Here is a 10,748-nt window from a genome sequence, read left to right on the forward strand (position 1 = left end):
TAGTCCTTGTTGCTAACAAACATGGGCTTGGACTAATTATTAGTCCAGTCCAGTCTAGTGAGGCTTAGTGAAGATAAACAAACACACCCTAAAGGATCTGGACATGTCAAAATGATGTAGTTTTTAACGGAGGTTTGCCGGTTGTGCATATGGCATTGCGTCTGCTGTAAACAATGGATAGTGAGGAAGATGGGGTGGGATGTTTCATCACTGCGGGAGGGGAAGGGATTGCTCCTTGCTGCTCAAGTTTAGCGGCTGAGGCGGAGGCGGTGCATACAGGCTTAACAAGTTTCTAGTCTCATTTGCGTGCAGTGTCTTTTCGTTTTGTTCAAAGGTTTTGATTAGAATGTTGACGTGTAAATCAAGTAACAAAATCATAATCTCCTACGAGAAGAAGCTTGGAACTCATACCCAACGACAGTGCTCGAAAGACGGCCTTTCGTAAGAGAAAGACTAGTGTATACAGGAAGGCCGACGAGCTCTCCAAACTTTGTGACATTGATGTAGCCTTGGTTGTCTACGAGGCTGATCAAAAGAAGGGGATTAGACCAATTCAGCCGGAGACGTGGCTGCAAGATCCAGCTGAATTCAATCGCATTCTTGACAGGTACAAAAACTTCCAAGGATGCTGCTGCCCCCGGTTTCCAAAAGAGAAACTTCAGTTTGTCCCATTTTTATGAGGCCAAGAAGAAGAAAGATGATGGCCCCGATGATGGTGATGGTGATGATGATGAGGACGGAGATGATGATGATGATGTCAATCCCAAGCTTCAAAAACAAGGCAATAAGCAGATTTCTGAGGACAAGTACCCAATATAGGATGCTCGGATTGCCCTGTTTCCAGAGGATGAATTGATTAAACTCATTGCTTCACTCGAATCCAAGATACAGGCCTCGACACTGGAGATTGATTCCATGGAAAGACATAAGATTTATGCTGCAAAACAAAATCAAAATTTATCCCAAACTGAGTCAAGCGCAAGCAAAACACCTGGACGCTTGAAGCCTGCGAATTTTTATGTGCAGAATCCCCCCTCACAAGACCATGTAAAGCCATTCATTCATGGCGCATTAGGTAAAAAAATTACTCACGAATTGGCCCAATGGGGTGGTTTAATAAGAATTCGGTGAATGGTACTACTACTAGTACTAGTACTTCAGCCTTGCAACCGAAGAATCCGATGAGTACTACTTCTGCTACTAGTACTTCAGCCATGGAATCGAAGCCTCCATTGCCTGTGAAACGTCCAATGCTGCCAATTGCGTGGCTTTCAAGCTCAGAATCACACAAGAAGATTAATTAAGGACACCATTTCTAATCCTTGGTTATCGAACTTCTAGTCTTCTACTAATGTTTAGTTTTGTTTAGAGATTTGCGATTGTTTTGCAATTTTATTTCAATTAATTCACTGTTGGAAGTCGGTTATTTCGCTTCTGCTTTCGTTCCTGATAAAGTTATCCTGGTAATTAAAATGAGATGATTAGTTGCTGCAAACTGTCCAATTTGTGACTCTAGTAAGCCGAGCATGATGAAGTACGTCTTGTACATCTGGGCGGTTTCAGCATGTAGTTGTTTCATCTTCGATACAGACATCCACCTTCACTGTATTTCGCTGCAGATCATGTGAGTTCAAATTAAACACAATATGTTGGCCTGTTGCAAATTCATTTGAACAGCCATTATCGAGTCCGACTCAACAGCAAGAGGTAAGAATCCTCCATCAATTGCGAAAATTCCACCCCGGGTGGCAAGTTGCACCCAATCCACCTGCTACTCGTACCATAATAACCACATTCTAATAGCTAATGAAACATGTTGATCAGTAAGCAACTCCCAGGTCAAATATGGTTACTTGAGATGGTAAAAAAAAAAAAAAAGGTGACGTGCGATGATATGGGTAAAATATGAAAATTTACATGTTCCTCTTCATTTGTAATTGCAGGGTTTCAAGTTCATCACACATGAATAGCGATGAGATATTATATTTGGCTTTTTAGCCAAATGGTCTCTAAGATTGGCATAATTCCTCACTTTGGTCCATGAAATTTAAAATCGATAGAAGTAGTCAATAAGTTTGTCCACTGTCAATCATTTTGTTTATTTCGTGAAAAATCTATGTTAAATAAGGACCAAAATAATAAAAGGGATAATTTGATATAGATCCAATTTTGTGAGCCATTACTATAATTAGTCCACTGCATTGAAATAGGTCCAATAATTGATATTACACGTAAGCTTATTTATAATTTGTACCATATTTATCCCTTAGACTTATAAATTGTAGTAAATATTCAAAATTTCTTAATTATATGATTATTTGTGGTTTAACTAATCCCTTAATTGTAGGATTAGTTATAGCAATAAAATCTCAACCCCCAGTCTGTTTTATCCCTCCTTTTTTTTCCTTCTTCTAAACAATTCCCTTTGTTAGATCATGGAATCAATCATCCTCTTTCTTCTCTCATCTTTCATGGGTGATATTTTGTGTTCTTCCCTCCAAATTCCTTCATGACAATTTCAGTTTTTACATAGCTTTCACAATTTTTTTACATATTCGTTCGGCAATACAGTATCAATTGCAAGCAATAATACAGTATCATGCATTTATATTTGCTCTATTATATTTTTGTGCGTATCATAAAGGTAAACTGAAACTTAGTATTTGTTCCTTTTTTTTTGTTTAGTATTTGTTCCTTTAATGGAGGTATATTATATCATATTTCTATTCTAATGTTCTGCCATGAAGGTTCACCATTTTTCTTCCTATACAATAGGTAGTTTATTTTTATTTTGTTGGTAAATTATATCTATTTTGTAGGTATAAAGCATTTTTCTTCCTATACAATAGGTAGTTTATTTTTGTTTTGCAGTAGATTACATATGTTTTGTTGGTATAAAGTATTTTTCTTCCTATACAATAGGTAGATACTAAATTATATCGGTTTTGTAAGTAAACATCATTAGGTGGTTACTAGATAATATTTTAGTTAGTATTTAAATATTCAAAATTAAAAACTGAATAAATGATACAAAAATTAAAGAATTTAAATATTTTTATCTAAAAGGGCAAAATTGGTATAAAAATATGTAATTGGATAACTGGACTTAGTTAAAAAAACTACCTATGTTTTTGGACTTAGATTGAAAAGCCCCATAATAAAAGTACCCTTAATTTTTGTTAAATCATTTGGCCCATTGTTTATTGAGTTGAGGGTATTTTTGTCATCTTGGTTCTTATGTAACAGAGATTTTCACGGAATGACTAAAATCCTTGACGGTGGACAAACTCAAGATTACTTACATCGATTTCAAATATCAAGAACCAAAGTGAAGAGATGTCAATCTCAGGGACAATTTTGAACAAAAATGCCTTATACTTGTGTTGAATTCGATATCTAGTTAGTGGCTGACCTATTGTGTGGCCTAACCCAATCCTCCTCTCCTTAAATTGAATATCGTTGTATAAAAAAAAAGAGTAAATTGTAACAATGGTCCCCTAACTAAAAGTTCATTATCATTGATCCCTTATCAAAATGCATAGTTATGGTCATTTTCGTCAACTTTGTTAGACTTTTGTCAAAATAAGTTACGTTGGAAGGACCATTGCTACAATTGAGGTCCCTCAACTCATCAAAACGTGTAGCTATGGTCATTTTCGTCAACTTCGTTAGGATTTTGTCAAAATGAGTTATGTTTGAAGAACCATTACTACAATTGGGTTAAAGTTGAGAGATCATTGCTCCAATTGGATTAAAGTTGAGGGACCATTTTTCCAGTTGGATTATAGTTGAGGGACCAATGGTAATAGATTTTTAGTTGAGGGACTATAGCTGCACGTTTTGATGAGCTGAGAGATCAATGGTAATAGAGTTTTAGTTGAGAGACCATTGCTCTAATTGAGTTAAAGTTAAGGGACCATTACTACAATTTACCAAAAAAAAAAAGTACCGGATGCCGTTATTATCTTCCTTGGGGAAAAAAAGGAAAAGATTAATTTTTTTTCTTTAAAATAAGGGTTTTGTACATGGGGAAAAAAGGAAATTAAAGATCAGAATGTCGATGACGTGTAAATCAAGTAATAGAATCATGATTTCCTGATATATTTGGAAACTAGTTTTCTCAGTTTAATTTTTGTTTCCTATTCGAATTTGGTTTCCTTGTACAACATGCACCTCTTCCCGTACTTCCCTCCCTCTATATACAACTCAATCACCACCCTATTTTCTTGCTCATTGTGTATTACTTACAATTTAGAATTCAGAATTCGGAATTTGGAATTTCAGAGAGATCGCGGAGAAGATCGAGCAGAAGAAGATGGTGGCTCCTACAAGAAGAAGCTTGGAACTCATACCCAATGACAGTGCTCGAAAGATGGCCTTCCGGAAGCGAAAGAAAAATGTATACAAGAAGGCCGACGAGCTTTCCAAACTTTGCGACATTGATGTAGCCTTGATTGTCTACGAAGCTGATCAAAACAAGGACATCAGGCCAATTCAACCGGAGACGTGGCCACAAGATCCAGTTGAATTCAATCGCATTCTCGACAGGTACAAGGCTTCCAGGGATACTGCTGCCCCTGGTTTTTCCAAGAGAAACTTCGATTTGTCTGACTTTTATGAGGCCAGGAAGAAGAAAGATGAGAAAGATGAGAAAGATGACAATAATGGTGACAACGATGATAATGATGATGGTGATGATAGTGATGACGATGATGATGCTCATGTTGATCCCGAACTTCATAAACCGGGCAATAAACAGATTTCTGAAGACAAGTACCCAACATGGGATCCTCGAATAGACCAGTTTTCACAAGATGAATTGACTATACTCATCGCTTCACTCGAAGCCAAGATACAAGCCTCGACACTGAGGATTGAATCCATGGACAGATATACGATATATGCTGAAAAACAAAATCGAAATTTATCCCGGCCTGAGTCAAGCTCAAGCAAAACACCGCATCATTTGAAGCCTGCGAATTTTGATGTGCAGAAGCCTCATGATGTGCATAAGCACCCCTCTCAAAACCCAATAAATACTACGACGACGACTACTACTAGTACTTCAGCCACTCAATCAAAGCCTCCGGCGTCTGTGAAATGTCCAATGCTTCCAAGTGCATGGATTTCAATCTCAGAATCACAGAAGACTCCATTAAGGACGTCATCATCTGGTGGATGAGTGGATCTAATCCTTGGTTATCGAACTTCTACCAATGTTTAGTTTGATTTTTCTTTTTGGACAATAGTAATTATTTTGATTGGTTCATCTTTTGATTTACCGTTTGGCAATAAATGAATTTGACCTTAAGTTTTTGTTTAGAGATCAATTAGCGATATATTGTTTCATAATTTTAGCTCCATTAATTCATTGTTGGAAGTTGGTCATTCTGCTTTGGCCTTGATTGGTGATGACATCCTAATAAATTTATCGCGAATGCTTTTGTCCAAATAATTTTGTTCAGTTGTACTTTGAGTACATCAAAAACAACAAAGCTTTATTTCAGCAAGTGGAATCAACTGTATGAATCCTAAAACTCCACTATGCTGAATAAAAAAATAGGAGGCCAAGTGTGTTCAGTTGTAAAAAAATGGCTAGATTTGCATAATGCTGATAAATTTGGTTTGACATATATATATATATATATGTATATATATATATATAATGAAAATGTATGGAAACGGATTAATTTTGAGATTAAATAAATGTAAGTACACAAACGTGGTACATGGTTTTCATATTTCTGAAGTTGCTACAAAACTAAAATAGAATTCCCTTTTATGGCTAGCCCATTGTGAGGTTTAGCCTATCTCTCACCCTTTAGTGTAGATAATATCGAATGTAGTCAGATTAGAACTAGCCGTTGATTTGACCAATAAGAAAGATGAAGTTGAAAGGATGGAATTAACTTAGGTTTCAACAGATATAGGGGGAAGGGAATTTGGCTAAGGTGACCCTTAATGGCTGCAATCACCAACCTATAAATTCTGGTTTAAGATTGGTCTGCCATTGCATTGTCAAAATATATATACAGTGAAACTTCTGGTAAAATATATATACCATTGAATATTACAACATTACTACTTTAATTAATCGCAAGTTTAACAACTGCAGACATGGTTTTTCGAATTTCAACGGTGCTGGAAAACCAAAAACGAATTCCCTACAAGTAATGAATCTAAGATCACCAGCATTAACTCTTCAGACAATATGTCAGAACACAGCTTCAAGGATCAATAACGAGACGAAAGCTACAATGGAAAGCTTTGATGCTGTCGCACTAGGAGCCGCATTTGGAAGTCTAGGGTACTCGTCCGGAGGGGGCATCACACATTCATCTCCATTGAATGAAATTTTCCTAGGAAAAGTCCATCCCTCTCTAAAAGTGAAAGTCCCTGTATTTTTGTGCAGTAGCATCTCCGTCTGCACGACCCCATTCTTCCCCGTAGTGAGTAACAGGTCGTTGTAGTATTTGATTCCCCAAAACATTCCTGTATCATCTGTAGAAAGAAAATGCAGCTCAATGTTATTTGCAAAGTGTGTATTCTAAACAGAATAAATTATGGGGCATTCGGTTTGTTTAACTTACTTATGGTTCCATACTGATTGAGAGGGTGGTAGTTGAAGCTGAAAAGCTGAGTCAAGCTTTGCAGATTCGGGTGCTGAACGACTAGGGTCCAGTAAGAATAGTTTTTAACAAAATTGTAATTGGTGATTGTAATCTTGACCCTCCAGTACTCCTTGTAACTCTGCTTGACATGCCAATGTACTCTTATTGGGCACATGTGCCGCGAACAAGTCACCAAAGGTGATGGTTCTTCAGTCTCATGCGTGTGCGGAAGTTGCAGAAGAGGTGGAGATTCTTCACCTGGCCTGCTGATTTGTAGCATACACAAAAATTGATTCATTGTAGAGAATACCAAAGAAATATTGAAGCACGAAGTATAAAACACAAGGCTCTTAAAAGCAACTATTTCCAACAAAGACAAATAAAAACTTCAAAGACTCGAAATAACATGTCCCAAAGTTGTTTAATTTCTATGTAAATGTTTCAGAAAAGTTTGCTTTAAATCATCAAAACATGTTTTAGTTTCATATTTCTTTGTTAGAGAATCGATAACCTAGATCTTTCTTACTTCACACATTTCACTCCGGGAAGTCCTTGGCATCCACAGCTGCACTTGGGGCACGGAACAATGGTGCTACTGTAGAACGCAGACAAGGAAACACAGCACTTTGGAGAAGGTGATGCTCTGATCAGGGAGTCGACACAGGTCACATTCCATGTCTCTACAATAAAACCACATCAAACATGTTACACAAATAAAATTAACTCTCACTAAACCCTAAAACATGTCACTGATAGCCAAGTGCTTCTAGTTTATTATTGACCAGAAAATGCTTTTTGAAAAAAAAAAAAAAAAAATTGCTTCTCCAAGAAGCGTTTCAAAGTGCTTTCGTCACCCTAAAAACATTTGCCTAAACTTTGCGAAACCTTATTTTAGTTATCCAGCCAATACCCCAGAAATGCTTTAATTAGTGCTTCTGTCACTGTAAGAAGCACTTTTGCGTCCAAACTTTGTAAGAAAGTAATTCTTGTTATCTAATACACCAAAGACGTTCTTTTGTAGGCCTAAAAATTTTAATAGACGCTTTTATCTACTTCCTGCAAACCTTTGTAATAAACGCTCTAAGTTATATGAGAGCTATATACTAAGTGAAAGTTTTGAATGCTCACCGAGTACTTGCTTCCATCGACGGCCATCATGACTAAACTTTGTCGGTTGGACTTGGAATGGCATGCCGCAGGTGTAACCAGGGAGTCCAAGGGTGAAATTGGTGGGCATAACTATGTCTTTCCCGGCAAAGGATCCAACGCTCATCGCAAAAGAAGATCCGAACTTGGAAGAGTCTTGGATCATGGAAGAGAGCTCTCCTCCCTTGCAGCAATTGAAGTACTGCTTGTTGAAAGGGGCTCCGGGCAACAAATCGATAATCACCGGTTTCTTTTTACAGCAATGGGGAAGGTCTGGTGAACCTTTGTACTTGGAGCAGTTTCCTTGCTCAGTGGCCTCAGCTCCCCACATGTCCCATATCACTTCATCACCTTTCCATGTCCAACCCAACTTCCAACCGGGCCGGTCCACGTGGCGAAACTGCTGGAAGTTGTATATCGATACTTTAATCTGAAATAATAATTTTCAAAAAAAAAAATGTTGTAAATATTCTTCATAGGGATGCTCAGTTTAAATCTCCTTAACCAAACCCAGTAGAAAGGATTCTGTTTTGCAATTATCTGCAATAATTAGGTGGTTTTTTAATTGCCCAAGATCGGTTTGAGACTTCCCTCTCTACAAGAATATTTATCGTGACGAAACAACAAATGGTCATTAAAATTATCCCGGTAAATGCAACCTTTGTCAACGTCCATATATCGCAAATCCCACATAATTGTCGTGGAAGCCCTACTAACAGTGGGAGCTTTACTCACCCGCACATTTTTTTTCATGTGTGAACTGTTAAAAATAACCAAAATCCAAAGCAATAAAATATTTCTTCATATATTCTTTTTTTTTTTTTTTAATCAAGAATACTTCACGAGAGATTAAGTGTATATGTATGTTAAAAACTCCCTGGTCCTGTGGGGCTATTTTGGAAATTCAGGTCACAAAATACAGGATCTAGACAAATATCTCAAGTGACGGACTGCAAGTTCTCTTCTGGCAATGCAGTGCAATGAAATGAAATAACAAAAACTCACGTACGTACGTCGGATGAGCTTCCACTTTGCTGCAGAAAATCCCATCTGACTGTTATGTTGGCATATGGATCTAATGGATCATACCCATCTGCATCATATATTATCACCAAAATTTCAACAAATGAATTAAACAAAAATCTTAGAGAGAGAGAGAGAGAGGTAGCTAGTTACTTACATGATAATCCGAAGGAGTTGATGAGAGAGAAGATGAAAACCAAGAGCAGGTTCATCTTTTCTCCAAATTCAAAATCTCCAAATTGAACTGCACTGGTATATATCCAGACACATGAGAGAGATTATATTCTCAAAGGAAACTATTATTGGCACTTCAAAAAATTTCATTCTACAGTCCTCACAAGTGTATTTTTCTTTCCTAATATAGAAAATTTAGAGTGTGTAATGAGATTTTTGGAGTGCTAATAACAATTCCCTTCTCAAAAAGCTAATTAATCTTTTTTTCGTATGTAATTTGTTATTAGTGTGAGATAACGCAGATGACGATGATCAATTTCTAAATTAGTAACTCAGTCAGTCACTAGTGCTGGATCACTGCTGTATATTGCAATATGAAGTACCTTTCTTGGTTTTCGGCACATTGAAAAATCTTTCATTGCGATATAGAGAGATTTTTCAGTGTGTTCGGAATACGGAATGGTACATCACATGTCACTATACAAGTAATGAGATATTTATGTTAAAAAATTAACAACTTAAAAAATAAAACTTCCCTCTACTTATATAATGATACGTGGTCTATCCGTGTTCTGAGCACAATAAAAAATTTCTCATGCATATATAGCTAGCTAACTCTATGACGCCATTAATTAAAAATTAATAATTAAGTAAGATTCCTCTATTTATACACACCATGTTTTTAATTAATTGCTGAAACTTGAACTAAATAAGCAAGCTTGCTACACAGCACTACACATATTTGTTTGTATTTTTTACCCAAATATAAAATATGCTCCACCAGTCAGTGCATTATTGGGCTATCTAGCTAGGGGACCTTATTAGGGTTTAGGGTAAAAATTATTTAGACAAGAAAGGAAATTTATCAAATAATAATGATGGAATTGGAACCTGAATATATGTAGGATCCTTACTTGTGTCTTTTGGTGCTCCATGTTTTGTAGGTGTATTCAAAGTTACATCTAAGTTACTTAGTATTATGATCGAGTGATATTCTTCTTTACTTGTAAATGAAAAGTTTTAGATACAATTATTCTCAAAAGCAAATTTGAAACACATTATTGTTGGCCTGCTGTGGCTTAGTCCACTTCCTCATCCTTAATGTAGATAATACGTTCGCTAAAAAAAAGTCCAAATAAATAAAAATTTTGAGTTTAAAAGTTATTGCCCACACCAACTAGAAAGAAAATATGTCATTCTGACAAGAAAACTATGATCTATATTATGATTACAATCATCTTCGATTCACGTGCTCAAGAATTTGGTACTCAGTATAATCATCATCTGATGGTCAGATATGATGTAGTAACATCTAATAACCAAATTTGACCGTCAAATATTGGTTGTACAACATACTTATAAGTATTGTAGTCAGTCCAGACTAAATAAACCAAATTACAACTTTCACATTTACGTATGTCCATTGGACCATGAAAAAAAAAACTCGATGCAGACAGACCTTCAGTGCACATACCACAGATGTCAATTGTCAGTTGACATAGATTTCTTTTCGTGTCTAGAATTGGAGGACTTATATGGCAATGCCTCAGTGCACATACCACAGATGTCAATTGTCAGTTGACACAGACCTTCAGTGCACATACCTCATAAGTTTTTTTTCCACATAGTAATGTATTAGGACATCATATAATGGTAAACCTATTTCATGTAAATTGCTCTCAAAATTGTCGTAGGTCATAGTTTGATGCAAGGACAAAAAACACAACGCACTAACACATTCGTAAAAATATACGAAAATTGTTTCTATTATTTTTTAGGGGGCAACCACATGAA

At 36.4% G+C, this 10,748-nt stretch overlaps 2 protein-coding genes and 1 pseudogene across 2 annotated transcripts; 2 read left to right on the top strand and 1 right to left on the bottom strand.

The window, feature by feature from the left end:
* The first annotated feature begins 173 nt into the window (after positions 1-173).
* LOC137728165 (agamous-like MADS-box protein AGL103) lies at positions 174-1,304 on the top strand (annotated as a pseudogene).
* A 3,011-nt stretch (positions 1,305-4,315) lies between these two features.
* On the top strand, positions 4,316-5,182 carry LOC137728174 (agamous-like MADS-box protein AGL103). Its single transcript, XM_068467042.1, has one exon. It carries the CDS (start codon positions 4,316-4,318, stop codon positions 5,180-5,182), a length of 867 nt encoding a protein of 288 aa, XP_068323143.1.
* A 1,018-nt stretch (positions 5,183-6,200) lies between these two features.
* On the bottom strand, positions 6,201-8,992 carry LOC137730240 (COBRA-like protein 6). Its single transcript, XM_068469588.1, has 6 exons — positions 8,938-8,992; positions 8,771-8,850; positions 7,740-8,187; positions 7,138-7,291; positions 6,591-6,877; positions 6,201-6,501 (listed from the first exon to the last, which is right to left on the bottom strand). The coding sequence occupies exons 1-6, from the start codon at positions 8,990-8,992 to the stop codon at positions 6,215-6,217; spliced, it is 1,311 nt and encodes a 436-aa protein (XP_068325689.1). The 3' UTR covers positions 6,201-6,214.
* Between the last annotated feature and the right edge of the window lie 1,756 nt (positions 8,993-10,748).

This window comes from Pyrus communis, chromosome 1 (assembly GCF_963583255.1).
Source record: "Pyrus communis chromosome 1, drPyrComm1.1, whole genome shotgun sequence".
NCBI classification, from domain to species: Eukaryota; Viridiplantae; Streptophyta; class Magnoliopsida; order Rosales; family Rosaceae; genus Pyrus; species Pyrus communis.

What these genes read in the sequence shown, in the direction of transcription:
- LOC137728174 (XM_068467042.1), top strand. Translation starts at nt 4,316, where the DNA reads ATGGTGGCTCCTACAAGAAGAAGCTTGGAACTCATACCCAATGACAGT.
- LOC137730240 (XM_068469588.1), bottom strand. Translation starts at nt 8,992, where the DNA reads ATGAACCTGCTCTTGGTTTTCATCTTCTCTCTCATCAACTCCTTCGGA. An exon ending in AAAGTGGAAGCTCATCCGAC is followed by an intron (nt 8,188 to 8,770) that starts GTACGTACGTGA and finishes TTATTATTTCAG; the next exon opens with ATTAAAGTATCGATATACAA. An exon ending in TCGATGGAAGCAAGTACTCG is followed by an intron (nt 7,292 to 7,739) that starts GTGAGCATTCAA and finishes GTTTTATTGTAG; the next exon opens with AGACATGGAATGTGACCTGT.